Here is a 23,339-nt window from a genome sequence, read left to right on the forward strand (position 1 = left end):
TGATTCAATCGTGCATATTGAAATAAATGAATAATCAATTTATTGTTATATTGGATAAGCTTAATTATTTGTATATGTAATATGTAAATGTAAAATGATGCTTATACCAAAATGATATTAGTTGTTTAAGAAAATTGAATCAAATAAAAATGTCATTTATAAAATTGCACAAAATCAAAATCTATGTATAACATTACTCATTCAACCAAAATTCATTTATATTTTAAGAATTTATCCCATAATAAAATATTATATATGTTTTAAATAAATTTTAAAATATGTTTATATAAGACTAAAATTTTATTTAAAAGAAACTACAAAGCAACGGAACAGGATAGGCAGTGCATATGAAAACATAGGTTGTAAGAAAATAAAAGGCTTAGCGGTTAGAAAGGAGAAGCAGAGCAATGGCTTAACATATTTGTCGCGAAACCATCCATTTTTAGGCCATTTCCAAGACAGCAACGAAAGCCTTCACATCTCTTCCCTTAAAATTTCTCTTTGATTTCCAACCAAATGAGAGAGCACAACGAAAACAACAAAGGGGGAAAAGAGAAGTAGAAGTAGAAGATAGAAGAACACAACAGAAGATCTCTTTCTCTCTCTCTCTCTCTCTCTCTCTAGCTGGTGTTTTAGCGATGTTTCGTTAAGAATCATTTGGAGGTTGATGTATGAAATCCAACACTGGGAAATAATGGATAAAACAATGGAGGTTCAGCGTATGAAGGAATTGTTGTTACTTTGGGCGAGGTTGCAAAGTAATCGTGTGGCTCTCGTGGGTGGAAATCACACTGCCGCTCGATTTTGCACTCGCTAAGTTTTGCCTTCTTCCTTCCTTTGTTTCTCGCCTGTTATAATCTCTTCCTTGTTTTACTTTAATATGCTATCTCTCGATTTTCTTTTCCGGGAAAGTTTTCTATTTTTCTTCTCTTACAATATACCTTGCCTTTGATCACCTTTGTTTTCTGAATTTTTGTGATTGGATTTGTAAGCCCTTTTTTGTTTGTGTTTTAATCGATCATTTGGATCAATGGCTGTCCGTATTATTTATGGACTTCTCAACAAATTCCATAAAAACAAGCATAAAGCCTTGAAAAATGGCATTAATTTGCAGTCTGGTGCACAATTGATCTTCAAAGTTCCTCGCTCTAGGGTTTTTAAGCTTCTTGCTCGGTTCTTAACGGTTTTGGCTTTGACCTTATTTTTGCTTCCTTGGTCGGGAATAAGATTTATCGTCAACGACGAACCCGCTCTGCCTGTTTATACAGTCAAGCCTGAAGTTGTCCCTGAGGACGCTGATCCCATTAATCTGGGATCTCTGATATTGCTGTACAATGATTTGAACAATGAAGGTATTCTGAAACCGGGAAACAAAGGACTATTGTTAAGCGATGACTATGATGAAGAATCCATTCAGGGAAATTCCTTCCTAACCAAAACTGATATGGAATTCAGTTCTACAAATGACTTTGATCGACTAATGTTAATCCCTGACGAGTCCTTCGATTTCATCTTCACTAAAAACATTCAATCCACCGTCGAATTCATCGACCGGAGTCTCAAAGTTGGCGGTATTGTTGCTATTCAGCAGCTGGACTCATCGCTTTCATTCAATAAGCCGTCTAATTACAAGATTGTTTACTTCAGGAAATTAAATTCCAACCTTTTTGTGATGAAAAAGGTTGAGAATGCTCGACCGATCGCAAGTTCCCAAAGGCGGCTTTTGGGGTATAATACATCAGAAGCGAAACGGGCAGCATTGAAGAAATTGGAAGACGTTCTTCTTGAACCACCAAGAGCATCCTCAGGGACGTCCAGAACTTACCTTAAACGAACGAAATATTTGCCAGATCTATTGGGGGACTCACTCGAAAGCTACCCCCGTCGGGTTTTCATTGATGTAGGCTTGCCTAAGAAAGATGGCGGCAGTGCCACCACCTGGTTTGTCAAGAATTATCCCACAAGGAATCTGAAGTTCGAGATGTACAAGATCGAGACACTAACCAAGGACTCTAAAGAGGTGCCGCAGACTGCGGCGGAGACTGGGATGTCAGATTGGCTGCGGAAGAACGTGAAGGACGAAGAGTATGTAGTGATGAAGGCTGAGGCTGAAGTGGTTGAAGATATGGTGAAGAGCAAGGCTATTAGATTGGTTGATGAGCTGTTCTTGGAATGCAAACCTAAAGGACTTGGTGGAAGAAAGAACATGAGCAGAAGGGCTTACTGGGAATGCTTGGCTTTGTATGGGAAGTTAAGGGATGAAGGTGTCGCAGTGCATCAATGGTGGGGTTGAAGGGACGTTTGATTAAGCAGAGTGAAACATGTTTAAAGTGTGAGAGAGAGATCTATATGTATATATAATATTATTATGTTCCAATACGATTTCATGAACAAAAAACCAATTTTTAATTTCTTATATAGGGTTATGTATAAATGAAGCCTATTTCTGAAATTTTTTACGAAAATGATTCGTTTCTAAAAGTAATTATGAGTATAGACTGAAAATTTAAAAATATGCTAACGTGGACACGTTTTTAAGATAGAAAAATGCTTCACATCAACATATTTTTCCTTGTGTCAGGTAAAAGCGTGTTGACATGGATGTGCTTTTGCCTGTGCTAGAACTAAATTTTAAAAAAAGTTTTTTTTAAATGTTACAAAAATAAACCAAATTTTTAAAAATTTACGAGAATAAACTTTTATAAAAACCCAAAGTGACAATACTATCTTTTTTTTAGTACCACCAATTAATGTGGAAATAAAATTTAAAAAATAGACAATGTAGGATTCCTTCCTCTTTTAACTAACAACGAAAGATTAAAGACTATTCTATATTTTATATTTTTACAAAACAATTTCTATTTTTTATATTTTATTAACATTTTCTCATATTATAAAATTATCTTTTGAGATATTTAATCTTATTGCATTTTAGAATTGTTAGCATACACAAAAGACCATTAAAGAAAAAAGAACAAATTGCACATATGAAACTTATATATGTAGTAATCTTCTATTCAACTTTAAATATTTGAAGTTAATATCCATGCAATTCTAATTTTTAAAATAATTTTTCATTTTTCAATTTAAAAGATATACTTTTAATTTTTATTAGTTTAATTTTATTTTATGTTAGGAATGATTAATAAATATATGGCTAGTATTTGGTACTCAAATAGTATATATATATTTTTGTAATTCTAAAAATTGATATATCTTTTTTAATATTTATTTTTTAATATTTTACTGTACACATTAATTTTTAATCCTAATTTTAATTTAATTTTATTACCTAATGAATGTTGATAAATTTATTTCAGCGTTTATTTTGAGTAGATAGATAATCTATTTAAACATAGTATATAATTATATTAAATAATTTTTTATAGAAATATATAATATACATAAAATATAATAATCATTTTTCATATTTTTCTATCTAGATTAAATTACATTAGTAGTCACTTAACTATGATTTTTGGCTATTGAATTATAAAACTTACAAAATGGTTATTAGTAATTTTTTGGTCACCTAATTATCTTGAATTTTGAGGTATATAACAAAAAAAAAGAAGAAAAAGAGACAAATTAGAATAGTTGAATGACAATTTTGTAACTTTTCATAAATGATGATTAAAAAATAATTAAATAACTATTTTAGAACTTTTTATAATTAAGCGATAAAAATTACCTTAAATACATAGGAATAGACTGACTTCATAATAAATTTTTATATTATATATGTATAAAATTCTTTATATGTAAATGATTTTTGTTTTAATATAACTTTCATTCATTTGAAAAGAAAACAAATGTATATAAATTGATTTATTAATAGTTTCATACCTACACATTATATTGATTGTTCACATAAAATTTTAGTGTTCAGTAATTATATTGACGCATTTTCAGTAGATTTGGCAGGAAAACTATTCTAGTTGGATGTGTTTTCTTGCTCAGTTAGTAAAATGGACACGTTTTTCCCAACGGCTACCCCACAACGACTATTTCCAATGGCTTCCCCTCCAAATAGTAAGAAATCTCCTGTCACACCCCAAATCTGGCAAATCTAAGAAGAAGGCATGCAGATGTGAACTTATCTATTTAGCGTAGCATGGTCCACCAATTAACAGTCTTCTAATGGATTGGAGTTTGGCATAAAGTATCGGCTGTAGAGTTAATTAAAGATTTTATCTTAGGGTATTATGCTATTTAAGAAAAGAGTGTGACAAGCGAAGAGTAAGCTTGGTGAGAATTACCTCCAAATGTATAGTACACCCAGTTTGCCTAAAAACTGTCTTATTTGGGTTTTTTAACGTGATCTAGTTAGGAGCCAACTGAATTGATTGGTCAAATAACATTTGTACAAATTCAGGATACAATCAACACTTGTCAAGTTCCACTAAGGGGAATTAGGTGTATATATATTTTGTCTGAATGGTTTTTCTTGCTTCAATATTACTCTCTAGTTCTTATTTTAAAACTATTATGCTATTGTCTCCTTTATTAAGTTGAAAGCTAAGGTTTTTGAATAACCAGGGGGTGTTCCACCTCTTAGTAAGATTGATAGCTCTACATGTTCAGTTTTTGAAAGAATAAGGCTATTAAGAAGCATTAAACAGTATGATATGAGTAAGAGTCCCTGCATGAGGGTCATCTGTAGATGAGATGATAGAAAATTATCTGTAAATGAGATTTTATGGTTATTCCATTTTCTTTTTAGCAGTTGCTGCTACTACTGGTTCGGGAAGGATGTTCTAGTTTGGAACTCCAAGCTACAGTATAGGTGAGTCTCTATCGTGGCTCCTGCATGTGAACTGTTCAAGTAGAGGTATACATGATGATAGCATCTCGGATAGTTGGTAAACGTGTATGCGAAGTATTGGAAAGTTCTGCATGTGTAAGAATGATATGTGTGAATTACTATTTTAATAAGATGTTAAATGGTAAGTATACATGTGAAATCTTATATGAGAAAGTAAGAATCAGTCAAGTATGTGAACAAATCTGGGCAAGTAACTTCTAAGTAAAACATCCCTTTGTGATGCCTCTGGTAGCGCAGTTATATTGCCAACCAGATAGATAGATCACGATAAAAAGATATGTGTAATTCTATGTGGAAGAGACCCATGGCATTATATGACAACGAAAACACTCATGGTGATGCCTCTAGTAAGATGAAGACTGGATTGATAGCTCATGACATGAGGATGTGTAAGTCCATATGGTTGAGACATATGACATAATATGATAATAAGAATATTCATGGTGATGCCTTCGGTAAGGTATAAACCGGACTGGCAAATCACAACATAAAGATATGTATAAGTCCATGAGGGGAAAACCCATGGAACCTTCTGTGAAAGTCTGCTGAGACAGTAAACATGTGACTTTGTCTGATGCCTATGTAGCGTGATCTGCTAAGCCTTAGTGCCGTGTTTTATATTACCTCTGTGGTGAATCCTATAACGCCTATGTGGTGTATTCAGTGACGTCTGTGTGAAAAAATCTGGTTATCTGCCTTTTTAGCAATATCTGAGTAAGTTTTGAGATTTATTTGATAGATAATTCTATAATAAGGATCTGATACGTTTGAAGTTAACTTGGTTGGTTAGTTTAGTGATGAAATTAAATGATTTTTAAAGGGCATTTCCTAAAAGAAAGTATGTATCTGTATTTATAAAGAGGGAATCCACCATAGTAGTCTATCGGTATAGGATATTGGCATATTCATAGTTATGAAAGGTATAAGTGTTAATTGGTTTGAGTTTGTCTATGCTATTTAAGGATGAAATCTGAGTTATCTGGTATCCGCCATCTCTGAATAGTTTCATGTCTCGTTCTGAGGTTATTTGGAATCTGAGTTGTTTGTCAATTTGGGAGTTCTTGTGTTATGAAACATAGACATTTGGAATTCTTTCGAATGATCTAGAACATTTCATAATCAGTATTAGTTTTATTTGGGTTTGATTCGGGATATGATCTAATTGGTAGTCTGTTAGTTATCAAATTCAGTATGGGAATCCCCCAAATTTAAGATCAGTTAATACTTATCCACCAAAGAGTGGTATTTATGAATAACCATTTTGGGAAAAATGATAAGTGTTTGTTTAAAGAGGAATTCGTTGAAAGTAGGCTCTGTATAAATATTCTTCTGAGAAGTACCTGGGTTGTTCTAAAAAGGAATAAGATCTATATCAATTGATAAGATATAAAATCAGATGAGTGAAAAAATAGTTTGCACGTTAAGTTTGGTAGCCGACGTATAAGTATATATTTGATATTAGCAAAGTATTTGCCAAAGATAGAATAGTAATCCAAAACCTGCAAGAGGAGGAACTCAACTAGAAAAACTACAAGGTATTTTGTATTAAAACTCACTAAGTTCGCAAGAACTTGCAAAATCTTTGTTCTTGTTTTAGGTCCTATTGTGAGAATGAGTATGCTGGAAGGGGCCAAGCCAAGGATGTTCCAAAGAAAATGAAAAGCTTGGAATATTGTGCATATAGAAGACATATTAAGGGTATGTCGTATAGTTCCCTACGTCAAGAAGAGTCCGTTTTTAATGAACTTTTGTGTTGTAATGTATTATATTATTTTTTAAGAGTCTGTTGTATTCTTGGAAGTGAAGAAGAAGAATCTTAAGGACGAACAACCTTAGGGTTTCTACGTTTCAAACTCAATTTGGTTAGTTCAATCTAGTAATTTTCTTGTAACTTTTATGTTTTCGGAATCCCGGTAGCTTAATCTAGCAAACCCATACTATATTTTTCGGTAATGTTAAGAATGTTTCCATTGATGGATAGTTAAATTTCTAGTGGTTAATTTAATAGATTGATAGTTTATAGTTGAAAAAAAGACTTAATTGGAAAGTAAAATTATGGTTTTGTTCAGTAGGTACTAAAGTGAATAGATTTGAAAATTAGTGGTAAAAATGAAAATTAGGAGGTCTTATAGGGACTTTAGTATATTTGGCATAAGAAATTGGGGTTAAATGTGAAAGTTATTTTAGTATTGGTTTTAGGGACTAAATTGAATAAAATGTAAAAGTTACATAAATTAGAAATTGAATGTAATTTTGGTTTGTGTATTGATAATATTATATCTTGTTTTAATCTGTAGCGAACATCGACTTGGATCCCTCGTTAAATAAAGGAAAAGATAAAGTTGTCGATGAATAGCTTAGAGTTCACAGTTTGTGTTTGTATAATACGAAGTATTTCAATCATTACATTTTTATATTGCATTGTATGGTAAGTTATAAGGTAAGCTACAAATCGATTTAGTGAGATGTATTGAGGTGGTTGAATTGGTTATTTGTGCTAAGGATTGAATTGAATAGATTCAAAAATATTGAATGTTATTTGAAATGTGAAATTGGACTTATATTGTGATGATCTATGTTGTTTATATATATATATGTATGAGAATAAAAGATTTGTTTGTTTGAGATTATTATAATGAAATAGGAATTGATTGAAAATAAATGTGAGAAATAGTTACTCTATTAACTGTTTGGATAAGGTCGGGTATAATTTGCATGTCATAGGATAGGAAGAGTTTAGGTTTTTACGACTAAATGTCGGGAATGCTGGGCACCCTATTTGTGCTGGGCACCCTATTTGTAGATTACACCAACCAGTGTTGGACACTTTATTTGTCGATTTTTTTCGAGCAGTGCAGGGTGCAATTTATTATTATGAATTTACCAGTTAGGCACTAGGTGCCTTGTTGTGTTGGTTGGATCCGCATATTCATCCGAGTCCAAGTCAAGTTAATATGATAAATAAATATGAGAATAAAAAACATGGTGGTGAAACAATTGAATTAAATATGAATATGATCTTTGGATGCATACAATGGTAAATTATGAAAATGGAATAGAAATGAGAAATGGGAAATGAAACTGTGGAATGAGTCATGAACATAGATTGATTATGTTAAATGAAGTCATGAAAATTGAAAGTGAGATTGAATGTGTTATTTTATGATTTGAATTACCAAATGACATATGAAATGAATTTGTCATGTCCTAGTATTGGTAATAATGTGATAGTTGTGAGCAATGAATATGTAGATTAGTATATTGGATTTTTTATATTGCATATCATCATCTATTTTACCTTATGCATTTTTACGACTTATTTTAGATTTCAATATTCGAATTATAGAAAATGCCATTGAGTTATACTTAGTGTGCAATTTTGTTTTCTATGAGTAGATTAGGTACCTTTGAGTCATTCGTCAATTTCAGCATCCAATGGCAATCCTAGACTCAAGTGTTGGTGATGCTTTTAGTTTGGTCATGACATGTTCCTAGGTAATCTTATGTTTATGCTATATTATAAATTTTAATGAGTTTGGAACTTTAATTATGATGTGTATATATTATATGTAAGTGTTGGTAATGATGTTGTTGATGGTGATCTTGTGAGGTAGCTTAGGCATGTATGCTTATTGCTCAAGTGGTGAATAAGTAATGTGTTTTGATCTAGGTGTGGAAAAGTGATTGATATGCTTAGGTTGTGCTTGATATAGTTGGTAAGTTTGAAGCATGCATGTGTGGTTGAAATTGAGTTATTTTATGATGTTTTATAATGTTAAATGGTGCATGCTATGTTGATTGTGAATTTGTAGTAATGTGATAATGTTTGGTTATGAAATGTTTTTTAGGTATATAATTGTATTTAAATGGTACCATTTAAGTTCAATTGAGTTTGGCATGAAATAAACATATTTTAAATTGGATTTTTATCATTTTTGAGCTTTAGTATCGATATTTTGGCATTTGGTATCGATACTTGACCATATGAACAATTTTTAAAACAAACAGAATGTTAAAATGGTATCGATTTTTATATGAGTATCAATACCCTTGTTTTACATAACAAACAAAATCGTGATTTGGTATTGTTATTCAAATATGATATCGATACATTATTGATACCCAGTAATTAAATATTGATACCAACTTTAAAACTTTGAAATTTTATAAATCAATCATATTTCATGCTTGAATTTCATAATTAGGTCCATGTAGACTTCAATTTATTTTGTTTGCAATGTATACGAATGGTATTTATATAAATTGTATTTAAGTTTGGATCATTTGACGAAAGTTTCCCTAGAAACAAATATGACATTCCGTTATTCGGATTCGGTGATCGGGTTGGGTAATAGGGTGTTATGATTTATGAGCATTCTCCTATCTCTTTCTTTATTCTTTTATTTATGATTCGTTAACTTGATCAATTAACTATCATATGAATATTAGAATAATTCTTTGTGCTTCATTTATATTTTGCATGATTCTATTATTAAACTAATTTATTTGTTAAGTAATTATTTATCTGAAATTGATTATTTATTCAAGGCTACTTTGTAACAGCCCTAATTTGACCCTAGTCGGAATGTGGTTTCGGGACCACAAAACCGAGTCATAAAATTTAGTTAAAATTTTATTTGCATACCTTATATGTGTGGTAATACTTGTATAAAAATTTGATGTTTTAATTTTTATCTTAGGAATGTGAATCTTGCTTGAAAGGATTTAGTTGAGAGACTTAGAAAATTTGATAGGTAAATAAGTAAGGACCAAATAGTATTGAAATATGAAAATTTGGGTTTGCATGTCAAAATGCCCCAAATTATGTTGAGTGGCCGGCCAAGCATGGCTTCATACTTCCAAGGTTATGTTGTTTATTATTTAATATTGGTGAGTAATTAAAATAGAGAAGAAATAAAGATTAATAATAAGAAAATGAACAAAAAAGAAGAAGAAGTGTGTGTTCATCCTTACTATCCTTTAGCCGAAAAACCAAGTAAAAGAAGGAGAGAAAAGCTTTGGAGAAATTCGGCCATAATTGCATCTAGGTTGAGGTCTGTTGAAGTTATTCCTTTAAATTCATGTATATTTTTGGTTGTTAGTTTGAATTCCATCTATCCCATGGTTGGATTTGGGGTTGTTGGAGGGTTGAGATTTGACAAAGAAGCTTAAAAATTTTAGTTGATACCTTGATGCTATTAACGTGTTAGTTATATGGATGTGTTAAGTTGCTTGTTATGTTAGCATGAAAGTTGAAGTTGTTAAGTCATGGTGTTGGAGGTGCCGAATGTAGGACTAAGAAGAGGATGAGGATTCGGCTAACATAGTTGAAAGGGGATGTTGCCGATTTTTAGATTTAGATTATGGGAGTGGCTATAATGGGCATTAAGATGTTAAACTTAAGAAATGTAGTCACATGGGGATTTATATGATATTACAAATAGAGGTGAAGCTATGCTAGATTGGAAAAAAAAAATCGATCAAGTGTGCATGAGAAGAATTTAGGTGTTTAGATGATGTTATAGATGACATTGTACATGTATATATATTCGGCCATCAAAGTGAGTATGTAGGTGATGTTGAATCAAATTTTGGTGCACATTCGGTTATGTATATATATATATATATACATAAGTATGCCCATTCGTGATGTTACCTTTAACTATGTGTATAATCGACTAAATGGGTAATTAGTAAGAGTGGTTGCGAATATACAAACATACATATGCATGTGTAGTTGAGTTATAAATGTTTAGCAAGATGACTAAACTAGTTAATTTATTTATTAAGCCCTAGAAGTTAAAGAAGGGAATCAAGCAAGGGCAAAGCCAAGGACATCGAGTAGCCAAGGTTGGAACTGTTATACCCAACACAAGGTAAGTCCTAAGCACTTTTTGCTAGAACTCCTTGGATGGATATTTTCAGAATGATTCCCTACTTAATAATATGACCATATGTACAATTTGAGCTAAGTAAATTGCTTTACCATGATGAAACAACATAGGGCACTATGTGTGCAAAATTATGTGGCACTATGTGTGCCGATTGGGAGGTTGAAGCATGAGGGAATCTCAAATGCACTATGTGTGCGATTTATTATGGCACTATGTGTGCGATTTACTATGGCACTATGTGTGCGATTTACTATGGCACTATGTGTGCGAACATAATAAGCACTATGTGTGCAACATTCGGTTGTTGATATAAATTGTGCATGAACAAGGTAAGTGATTGAGCTACTAACTAAATATCGAAATTGAGATTGTGCGGTGTATGCATAAATTTATCTAGTGCATCGTTGTTCCAAACTTGAGGAAATGGATCTAAATCGATTGGGCTGACTTGGCATTTGATTTGATTGAAGGACTTGGCATGAGATCGAACCAAAAATTTAAGAAATTGTAGCATAGTTTGATATGGTTGGAAAAATTGATTTGGTATTATTTGTTTTTCACTTATGATTGTTTTTGTTGGACGGTAGAGTAGTGCTTATGACTTACTGAGTTATGTACTCATTTGGTGTGCTTATTTGTTGCTTATTTAGGTTCTTGATCCATTTTGTGTGCTCGGGACCGTCGTCGAAGTCATCACACCTGCTAGCAACTTTTGGTATCTTCTTTTTAGTTGGTCTAGGAGAACATTTCGCATGTATAGGCTATTATATTTTTGTTGAAATTGGGTATGTAAACTTTAGCCATGCGAAAATGGCATAATGTTCGGTTGGATTTGGTTCTATGATGTTTGGACACAAGTCTTGGTAATTCGGTTTTGGTTGAGTATTGGTCGAGGCCTACTCGATTATTATGCCATATGTCATGGCTGATTATTTTCGGTGGTAAATTCATGATTTGGTAATAGTGTAGTAGGGAGATGCTCGGTGATGATTAACCCTTGGCATGGCTAGTCATGATCATAATTTGTAATATGTATGATGGATTATTAGTTAGATCAAGGAAAAATCATGAAATAGGCATAGTTGCTTTAGTAACAGATGCTGACAGCAGCAGTGATGTGAGATTGAAAAATCACTAAAAATAGTAGAAATGGAATTAAATAATGAATCAATTATGTAATCTAAGCTTGATGAGTCTATTTCCATATGGAAGAAACAAAACTACCATATGAGCTGTACGTTAGGAGATAATTAAATTCTTGTGAAATAGGGCCAGAGCGATTTCTGGATCCCCTATTTCGACTTAGAAAATTCACCATAAATTTTATCGAGATAATTAGAGATCGTGCCTTATATGTACAGATTCGTTATCGAGTCTATTTTCATTAGAGACAAACGGCATAGGCATTGATGCCATTTACAGGGAGATATTTAAATCGTAAGGTATAGAGGTCAGTGTAGTCGAACCTTGAAACAGGGGAGACTTTAATGAATAAACTGTACTAATTAGCCCGACCAAAAATTCTACAAAAATTCCCCTATATAGATTTATGAGTCTAGTTTCGGAGAAAATTTACGGAATTGCATTTTGAGTTCCAGAACTCAAGATATGATTTTTAAGGCGACTACGATACAGTTAGCCAGCTTGCCTGGAACGAATAAAAAATTAAATAATAAATAGGGGAAATAAATGAAGTAAGCTCGGTAACACCTCGTATTCGATTTTCGGTAACGGCCACAGGATTGGGGTGTTACATTTGATTGGTATCAGAGCTATGGTTTAGTCGGTTCTAGGACTACCATAGCACGTATGAGTCTAGCTATACATGCCTTAATGTTAATGTTTAAATGTGTGTTGACTTCTGACGGTTAAAATTTTTGTTTTGATTAGTAAATGGATTCTGGTGTAGAGAGAACCTTGGCGGATGACGTTGAAAGTGTAGCGGCTGCTCCTGCACAAGGGACGCCGTCTGTTGAACCTCAGTCATCTGCGAATAATCAAGGTGAGGGGGCTAAACAAGCCTTCTTTACCATGATGAATGAGTGGGTCGCGCAATATGCCCGAACCAATCCGGCTGTCCAACAATTTCCGAATTTGAATAATCCACCCCAAGAGCCCGTAATGCCGCTGCCATCGATCCCGTGAGGCTGAGTAAGCCACCAGAGACTTGATTAGGAAGCGCGGGCTGAGGAGTTCAAAATATAGTTACCGATGATGCCGAAAGGGCCGAAGTTCGCTTGATAACACCATTCGGTGTTTGATGAACTCATGCACACCGATGAATGTCTAAAGTGTGCTATATCCTTGTTGTGGGACTCAGCCTACTATTGGTGGAGGACAACGGAATTTCGAAAGAAGTATATTAGTCAACGGTTCATCGATCAAAAACGTAAGGAATTCTTGGAACTCAAGCAAGGCCAGTATGACAAGATCTCGAATACTGAACATGAGTTCGTAAGACTCATTCGGTATGCCCGGAGTGTGTGGCCGATGAAGTTGCTATGTGCAAAAGATTTGAAGAAGGATTGAATGAAGATTTAAATCTACTAGTGGGTATTTTGGAGATTAAAGAATTCGTAACACTAGTTGAACGAGCCTGCAAGGCGGAAGAACTTGGAAAGGAGAAGTAGAAGGCTGAATTTGAAGCTAAAGACTATCGTAAGAGATCGACGTGTAAAGCTCCGTTCTCGGCTGTAAAGAAGTTCAGGGAGGACACTAATAAATCGAGGACGATCGCGGAATTTCCATTAGAGCACGACCATCGACGGACTCCGAGCTACTTGGTAGCTAGTGTGGGCAATAACCGTCAAGAGAAACTCCGAATGCCCCAATGTGGAAGAAGACACATAGGTGAATGTTGGGGTAAGTCTACTAACAGGCCTGTTATTGGATGCGGTTCAAGGATCACTTCATTAGAGATTGCACGAGCTTGATGAGAAGAATAAGATGCAAGGTGCAAGACCTAGTGGAATGACAGTAGAGGTAGGCCACCGAGAATTTCAGGAGGTCGGGTGGTAATCGAGAGGGGCTTCGACACGGCTATTTGATCCGAGACCGATACTCGCTAGAGCATATGCCATTCACAAGACGAGAGGAGGCATCCTCCCGATGTTATCACCGGTACTTTCATTCTCTTTGATACTAGTGTGATTGCGTTGATTGACCTCGGCTCTACTCATTCATATGTATGTGAAACCTTAGCATCCAAAGAAGACTCTACCGTTGAGTCTACCGAGTTCGTAATTGAGTGTCAAACCCTTTGGGTCAATACGCACTTGTTGATAAAGTGTGTAAGAGATGCCCTTTAATAATCCGAGAATCTGCTTTCCACCGATTTGATGCTTTTACCGCTTGACAAATTTGATGTTATTCTTGGTATGGATTGGTTGACCGTACATGATGCTTTGTGAATCAGTAAAAGGAAAACCATTGATTTGAGAAGTGCAAATAATGAGGTAGTCCGAGTTGAGTCTCATCGATTTAAAGGGGTACCAATGATAATATCTTCAATGACCGCCGGAGATATGTGAAAAGGGTGTGAAACATACCTTGCGTATGTGTTTGATAGCAAAGAGGCGGAAAGGAAACTTGAATCAGCATGGTTTGTGAGTATTCGATGTTTTTCCGAGGAGTTACCAAGGTTGCCACCGGTTCGAGAGGTGGAATTGACATCGAGATTGTACCGGTACCACGCCAATCTCAATAGCCCGTGATCGTATGGCATTAATGTAATTAAAGGAACCGAAAGTTCAATTGCAAGAATTGATGGATAGAGGTTTCGCCGAATCGAGTTTTTCTCCATGGGGCGCACCTGTATTGTTTGTGAAAAGAAGGATGGAACCATGAGATTGTGCATTGACTATCGTCGGTTGAATAAAGTGACCATAAAGAATAAATACCCGCTACCACGTATTGATGATTTATTTGATCAATTAAAGGGAGCCTCAGATTTTCCAAGATAGATTTGAGATCCGGTTATTATCGTTGAGGGTTCGAGACTCGGACATACCCAAACCGCTTTTAGAACAAGGTACGGTCACTACTGAATTCTTAGTGATGCCGCTTGGGCTCACTAATGCCCTACAGATTTATGGATTTAATGAATCGAGTATTCGTGCCATACTTGGATCGATTTGTGGTTGTGTTTATTGATGATATTTTAGTTTATTCACAAGGTGAAGCCGAACACGCCGAGCATTTGAGGTTAGTATTACGATTTTGCGAGACAAGAAGTTATACGCAAAATTCAAGAATGTGAATTTTGGTTGAAATAGGTTAGCTTTTTGGGGCACGTGGTGTCCGCATCGGGTGTTAGAGTGGATCTGAACAAAATTTCGGCCATACTCGATTGGAAACCTCCGAGGAATGTTACTGAAGTTAGGAGCTTTTTGGGACTTGTCGGATACTACCGACGGTTTGTAAGGGGTTTCTCGATGATAGTTGCACCGTTGACGAAACTACTCCAAAAAGATGTTGAGTTTAAATGGACAGAAAACTGTCAGAAGAGTTTCGATCGACTAAAGACCTGTTTAACCGAAGCTCCAGTGTTAGTACAACCGGAGTTCGGCAAAGAGTTTGTCATTTATAGTGATGCATCCTTACTTGGGCTAGGTTGTGTGTTGATGCAAGAAGGTCGAGTTGTGGCTTACGCGTCGAGACAATTAAAGCCGCATGAGAGAAACTATCCGACCCATGATCTTGAATTGGCGGCCATAGTGTTCGCCCTGAAAATATGGCGGCATTACTTGTTTGGGGAAAGGTGTCATATTTATTCGGACCACAAAAGTCTTAAATATTTGATGACACAAAGAGATCTAAATCTGCGACAAAGACGTTGGCTTGAGTTGTTGAAAGACTATGAACTTGTCATCGATTATCACCCGGGGAAGGCTAATGTGGTGGCCGATGCTTTGAGTCGTAAAGCACTGTTTGCTTTGAGAGCGATGGATGCTCACCTATCCGTTTCGCCTAATGAGGTGCTAGTAGTTGAATTAAAGGCCAAACCATTATTGATTCATCAAATACTTGAATCCCAGAAAGTCGACGCTGAATTGGTCGCTAAACGAGCTGAATGTGCCTCGAATGAGGAATCGGAGTTTCGGATTGACAACAATGATTGCTTGACATTCAAGGGTCGATTATGTGTTCCAAGAAATTCGGAACTTATTTCGATGATTTTGAATGAGGCTCATAGTGGCCGAATGTCTATCCACCCGGGTAGTACTAAAATGTACAACGATCTGAAACGTCAATTTTGGTGGCCGGGTATGAAACGAGACATTTCTGAATTTGTTTCAAGGTGTTTGATATGTCAACAAGTAAAAGCGGAGCATCAAGTGCCATCGGGATTACTCCAGCCAATCATGATACCCGAATGGAAATGGGATCGTGTGACAACCCGAATTAGGGCCTAATCGGAATAGTGGTTTCGTGACCACAAATCCGAGATAGAAATAATTGTTTTATAATTATTTTGGGGTTTATGATATGATTGCATGATTGTGTGAAAATTTCGTGATGAAATTCTATGCCTAAAGTGCTTAAATTGAAAGTAGGGACTAAATCAAATAAGTTGCAAAATTTGCATCCCGGAAGTTTTTAGTATGAAATTGTTTTGGAATATTAATTAGGAGGTCTTAAATAGCAATTTGACCAATTTTAAGTTCATGGACAAAATTAGGACATGGAAGGAATTTTTGAAAGTTTAGTAAGGAGGGCATTTTGGTCATTTGGATATTAAATGAAATAAAATGGGAAAAATAACACAAAATTGATCATCATCCTCCTTATTTGCTGCGAATTCTCCTCTCTCCATAGCTAGGGTTTCTTCAATTTTCAAGCTCCATAGTAAGTGATTCCAAGCCCGCTTTTAATGTTCTTTACGCTTTTGGAATCCGGAAGCTCGATTAAGCTTATGCTAGTAATAATTTAACCTAGGGTTCATATTTGGAAAAATACCCATAGGTGAAATTTGTGTATTTTGATGTTTTATGATAGAATATGAGGTTTTAAATTATGTTAAATAACTTGTGCTACTCGGTTTTAAGTGAAAACGAGTAAAAGCAAGATAATCCAGAAAATACCTATTATTCATAACTATATGATAGAGTGAGAATTTGATGTTGTTGTAGAAGAGAAAATGTTCAGCATATCATAAAATATAAGAATAAGGGTTGAAATTAAATTCCCGAGCCTAGGGGCAAAATTGTAATTTTGTAAAGTTAGGGGCAAAATGTAATTTTTCCATGATGTGATTTTTGGATTGAAATAAATAGTATGAGTATTAAATGAGCTAAATGTGTTATTATAGATCAAGAAAGACGCGAATTGATCTCGAACGGGGAAGGAAAAAGTTTTGGACTAAATTGCAAAATTTCCACATTTTGCACCAAGGTAAGTTTGTATGTAAATATTACAATAATTTCATGTACATTCTTATATTTCAGCCTATTATATAAATATACTAGCTGATGTTAAAATATAAATCGACTATTGGAAGAATGGAAATAAATATAGAGAGAGATCCGGTTGAACATTCTGGAGAGATCGAATGAAATAGAGGAGCGTAGCTAGGTCACATGTATGATGCCGAGTGCACATCATGTGTACAAGAAAGCTACGAGACACCTCAGAGTAGCTAGGTCACATGTGTGATACGAGATGTATCCCATGTAGACAAGAGAGCTACGTGAAAGATAAATGTAGCTAGGTCGCATGCGTGATTCCAAGTGAAGGACACCATGTAGACAAGAGAGCTACGAGACAAATCGGTTAGGTCGCATGAGTGGTACTAAGTGTTCACCATGTGTACAAGAGAGCCGAACTAAACGAAGTATGATGGTGGGGTCAGTGTCAAACCATTAAATATCGATGATTGATCCGAATTGTTCAACGGGATGGTTTTGTGGTGATATTGTGGTTTGGACCTACACTTATGGTGAATGAAATGTGGTGAAAATGATTTGTGGTATATACATATCTAAGATAAAATGAGGTTAGCATAAAGAATGTGTGAAAGAGTGAAATTAGCATTAAAACTGTTTTTAGATGGTAGCAGTGACGTGATTTTGAAAAATCACCAAAAATAGGAGAAATATAATTAGAGGTTGAATGAGATGTGAAATTAAAGTTTAATGAGTCTACTTTCATATAAAAGAAACAGAGCAAGCAAAGGAATTCTATATTTTGAGATATTTACAATTGTATGTGACTTGCTCAGGATGAATACGTGATCCCCTGTTCCAATTTTGAAAAATCATTAAAATTGTACAAAGCAAATTAAGAAATATAGTTTACATGCCTAAATTCCTTATTGAGACTAGTTTTAAATGAAACAGACTTCAGGGTTGTTTGAATTGTGTACTGAGAGAAATTCAATTCGTAGTGAACAGAGGTCAGATCAGTCGAGCTGTGTAACAGGGAAACTTTAACTAATAAACTGTACTAATCGGCTGAACCAAAAATTATAGAAAAAATTAGCAAAAAGCTTTATGAGTCTAGATTCAGGAAATTTTACGGAATTGAATTTCGAGTTTTGTAACTCGAGTTATGATTTATTTAGTGAATATGACGCAGCAGAGACAGCTTAATCAAAGTGGAATGAATAGTGAAGTTAAAGTAGATATACTTGAATTGTTGTGTAAACATGTTAGATTTTTTTAATTAGTATTTACATACTTACTTACTAAGCTATAAGCTTACTTTGTTTCTCTCTTTTGTCTTATAGTGTTCTTCGGCTTGCTCAGAGTTAAGGATTGTGAAGATCTACCCGCACTATCATTACTTAGGGTATTTGAACTAAACGCTTTTGAATTATGGCATGTATAGTAGGCTTAATTATTTTGTTAAGTGTCATATTTGTCTAGGTTTAAAATATTAGTTACAGATTTCGACCAGCTAATTTGTACAAGCCATTAAAGTTGGCTAATATTGTTCAAGACATATATTATACGATGCACTAACAAATTGGATGACATATTTATATCTCGGTTATGTTTAATGGTATGTGTTATGTTCTGGTAATACCTTGTATCCTGTTCCGGCGACGGTAACGGGTAAGGGGTGTTACAGATCGAGTGACAATGGACTTTGTATCTGGGTTACCTTTGACTCAGAGTAAGAAAGACTCGGTCTGGGTTATTGTTGATAGATTGACCAAGTCTGCTCATTTTATCCCGTCTGCATGATTTTTCACTCGATAAATTGGCAGAATTATACATCTCCCAAATTGTTCGATTGCACGGGGTACCTATTTCTATCGTGTCGGATAGAGACCCAAGATTTACATCACGATTTTGGAGGAAGTTACAAGAAGCGTTGGGTGATGCATTTTAGCACCGCATTTCATCCCCAGACTGATGGCCAATCTGAACGAATAATTCAGATACTCGAGGATATGTTGAGGTGTTGCGTCTTAGAGTTTTGTGGTTCATGGGAAAGATATTTTCCTTTGATTGAATTCGCTTACAACAATAGTTTTCAATCAAGCCTTAAGATGGCACCTTACGAGGCCTTATACGATTCGGTAATGCCGCACCCATTATTTTGGACCGAACTTAGTGAAAGTAAAATTTTGGGGTTGATTTGATTAAGGATGCCGAGCGAAAGTTCGAGTAATTCGTGAAAGTTTGAAAGCCGCCGGATCGTCAAAAGTCGTATGCGGATTCGAAAAGAAAAGACGTTGAATATCAGGTTGGAGACAAAGTATTTCTCAAAGTTTCACCCTGGAAGAAGGTGCTTAGATTTGGTCGTAAGGGCAAACTAAGTCCGAGGTTCATCGGTCCGTATGAAGTATCCGAACGAGTTGGGCCAGTCGCATACCGGTTAATTTTACCCCCTGAGCTTGAAAAGGTTCACAACGTTTTCCATGTCTCGATGCTTCGACGATATAGGTCCGACCCGTCGCACGTAATCACTCCATCTGAGATCGAGATTCAGCCTAACTTGAGTTATGAAGAAGAACCAATTCGCATTTTGATGCGTGAAGTAAAAGAGTTGCGAAATAAGAAAATCCCATTAGTGAAGGTGTTGTGGCATAAACACGGAATCGAAGAAGCCACTTGGGAACTTGAGGACTTTATGAAGGATCGTTATCCGAACTTATTCACCGGTAAGATTTTCGGGGACGAAAATTCCTTATGTGGGGGAGAGTTGTAACAGTCCTAATTTGACCCTAGTCGGAATGTGGTTTCGGGACCACAAAACCGAGTCATAAAATTTAGTTAAAATTTTATTTGCATACCTTATATGTGTGGTAGTACTTGTATAAAAATTCGATGTTTTAATTTTTATCTTAGGAATGTGAATCTTGCTTGAAAGGATTTAGTTGAGAGACTTAGAAAATTTGATAGGTAAATAAGTAAGGACCAAATAGTATTGAAATATGAAAATTTGGGTTTGCATGTCAAAATGCCCCAAATTATGTTGAGTGGCTGGCCAAGCATGGCTTCATACTTCCAAGGTTATGTTGTTTATTATTTAATATTGGTGAGTAATTAAAATAGAGAAGAAATAAAGATTAATAATAAGAAAATGAACAAAAAAAAGAAGAAGTGTGTGTTCATCCTTACTATCCTTTAGCCGAAAAACCAAGTAAAAGAAGGAGAGAAAAGCTTTGGAGAAATTCGGCCATAATTGCATCTAGGTTGAGGTATGTTGAAGTTATTCCTTTAAATTCATGTATATTTTTGGTTGTTAGTTTGAATTCCATCTATCCCATGGTTGGATTTGGGGTTGTTGGAGAGTTGGGATTTGACAAAGAAGCTTAAAAATTTTAGTTGATACCTTGATGCTATTAACGTGTTAGTTATATGGATGTGTTAAGTTGCTTGTTATGTTAGCATGAAAGTTGAAGTTGTTAAGTCATGGTGTTGGAGGTGCCGAATGTAGGACTAAGAAGAGGATGAGGATTCGGCTAACATAGTTGAAAGGGGATGTTGCCGATTTTTAGATTTAGATTATTGGAGTGGCTATAATGGGCATTAAGATGTTAAACTTAAGAAATGTAGTCACATGGGGATTTATATGATATTACAAATAGAGGTGAAGCTATGCTAGATTGGAAAAAAAAATCGATCAAGTGTGCATGAGAAGAATTTAGGTGTTTAGATGATGTTATAGATGACATTGTGCATGTATATATATATTCGGCCATCAAAGTGAGTATGTAGGTGATGTTGAATCAAATTTTGGTGCACATTCGGTTATGTATATATATATATATATATATATATATAAGTATGCCCATTTGTGATGTTACCTTTAACTATGTGTATAATCGACTAAATGGGTAATTAGTAAGAGTGGTTGCTGAATATACAAACATACATATGCATGTGTAGTTGAGTTATAAATGTTTAGCAAGATGACTAAACTAGTTAATTTATTTATTAAGCCCTAGAAGTTAAAGAAGGGAATCAAGCAAGGGCAAAGCCAAGGACATCGAGTAGCCGGTCGGAACCGTTATACCCAACACAAGGTAAGTCCTAAGCACTTTTGCTAGAACTCCTTGGATAGATATTTTCAGAATGATTCCCTACTTAATAATATGACCATATGTGCAATTTGAGCTAAGTAAATTGCTTTACCATGATGAAACAACATAGGGCACCATGTGTGCAAAATTATGTGGCACTATGTGTGCCGATTGGGAGGTTGAAGCATGAGGGAATCTCAAATGCACTATGTGTGTGATTTATTATGGCACTATGTGTGCGATTTACTATGGCACTATGTGTGCGAACATAATAAGCACTATGTGTGCAACATTCGGTTGTTGATATAAATTGTGCATGAACGAGGTAAGTGATTGAGCTACTAACTAAATATCGAAATTGAGATTGTGCGGTGTATGCATAAATTTATCTAGTGCATCGTTGTTCCAAACTTGAGGAAATGGATCTAAATCGATTGGGCTGACTTGGCATTTGATTTGATTGAAGGACTTGGCATGAGATCGAACCAAAAATTTAAGAAATTGTAGCATAGTTTGATATGGTTGGAAAAATTGATTTGGTATTATTTGTTTTTCACTTATGATTGTTATTGTTGGACGGTAGAGTAGTGCTTATGACTTACTGAGTTATGTACTCATTTGGTGTGCTTATTTGTTGCTTATTTAGGTTCTTGATCCATTTTGTGTGCTCGGGACCGTCGTCAAGTCATCACACCGGCTAGCAACTTTTGGTATCTTCTTTTTAGTTGGTCTAGGAGAACATTTCGACATGTATAGGCTATTATATTTTTTGTTGAAATTGGGTATGTAAACTTTAGCCATGCGAAAATGGCATAATGTTCGGTTGGATTTGGTTCTATGATGTTTGGACACAAGTCTTGGTAATTCGGTTTTGGTTGAGTATTGGTCGAGGCCTACTCGATTATTATGCCATATGTCATGGCTGATTATTTTCGGTGGTAAATTCATGATTTGGTAATAGTGTAGTAGGGAGATGCTCGGTGATGATTAACCCTTGGCATGGCTAGTCATGATCATAATTTGTAATATGTATGATGGATTATTAGTTAGATCAAGGAAAAATCATGAAATAGGCATAGTTGCTTTAGTAACAGATGCTGACAGCAGCAGTGATGTGAGATTGAAAAATCACTAAAAATAGTAGAAATGGAATTAAATAATGAATCAATTATGTAATCGAAGCTTGATGAGTCTATTTCCATATGGAAGAAACGAAACTACCATATGAGCTGTACGTTAGGAGATAATTAAATTCTTGTGAAACAGGGCCAGAGCGATTTCTGGATCCCCTGTTTCGACTTAGAAAATTCACCGTAAATTTTATCGAGATAATTAGAGGTCATGCCTTATATGTACAGATTCATTATCGAGTCTAGTTTCATTAGAGACAAACGGCATAGGCATTGAAGCCCTTTACAGGGAGATATTTAAATCGTAAGGTACAGAGGTCAGTGTAGTCGAACCTTGAAATAGGGGAGACTTTAATGAATAAACTGTACTAATTGGCCCAACCAAAAATTCTACAAAAATTCTCCTATATAGATATATGAGTCTAGTTTCGGAGAAAATTTACGGAATTGGATTTTGAGTTCCATAACTCAAGATATGATTTTTAAGGCGACTACGATACAGTTAGCCAGCTTGCCTGGAACGGATAAAAAATTAAATAATAAATAGGGGGAAATAAATGAAGTAAGCTCGGTAACACCTCGTATTCGATTTCCGGTAACGGCCACAGGATTGGGGTGTTACATACTTAGTACAATAGGGATTGAAGACCCCAATAGAATATCGAGATAGGCAAGATCGAAAGGGTATCCTGTCGTGTATAACTTGTGTCAGTAGGTGAGACCGGAAGGGTATCCGTATGCCTAGGAAGAGATCAGGAGGGTGACTTAGGTGGTAATCCTTAATGAAGATGAACTGGGAAGGTAGTCGTAGGTAAGGGTGATAAATAACTCAATCTAGGATAATTAATTTTTTAATTAGATAATTAGGGATTTAATCGATCATAGGCTAGAGGCTCGTGTTGTCAACACTAGGAATAGGAAAGTCCATTAGGCTAGTTTAGGGTAGTTAATTTAATTAGTTTAATTAAAATATTAATTTTCATTTACATTAGTAATTCGTGACTCAATTAGATTAG

The 23,339-nt window shown here is 35.0% G+C and overlaps 1 protein-coding gene across 1 annotated transcript; it reads left to right on the plus strand.

The window, feature by feature from the left end:
- Positions 1-483: 483 nt before the first annotated feature.
- LOC108474995 (uncharacterized) lies at positions 484-2,481 on the plus strand. Its single transcript, XM_017777017.2, has one exon. The coding sequence runs from the start codon at positions 1,031-1,033 to the stop codon at positions 2,291-2,293; it is 1,263 nt and encodes a 420-aa protein (XP_017632506.1). The 5' UTR covers positions 484-1,030; the 3' UTR covers positions 2,294-2,481.
- The last annotated feature ends 20,858 nt before the right edge of the window (positions 2,482-23,339 follow it).

This window comes from Gossypium arboreum, chromosome 3 (assembly GCF_025698485.1).
Source record: "Gossypium arboreum isolate Shixiya-1 chromosome 3, ASM2569848v2, whole genome shotgun sequence".
In the NCBI taxonomy this organism is placed as follows: domain Eukaryota; kingdom Viridiplantae; phylum Streptophyta; class Magnoliopsida; order Malvales; family Malvaceae; genus Gossypium; species Gossypium arboreum.

Excerpts from the sequence above, each read along its gene's own strand:
- LOC108474995 (XM_017777017.2), top strand. The coding sequence starts at position 1,031 with ATGGCTGTCCGTATTATTTATGGACTTCTCAACAAATTCCATAAAAAC.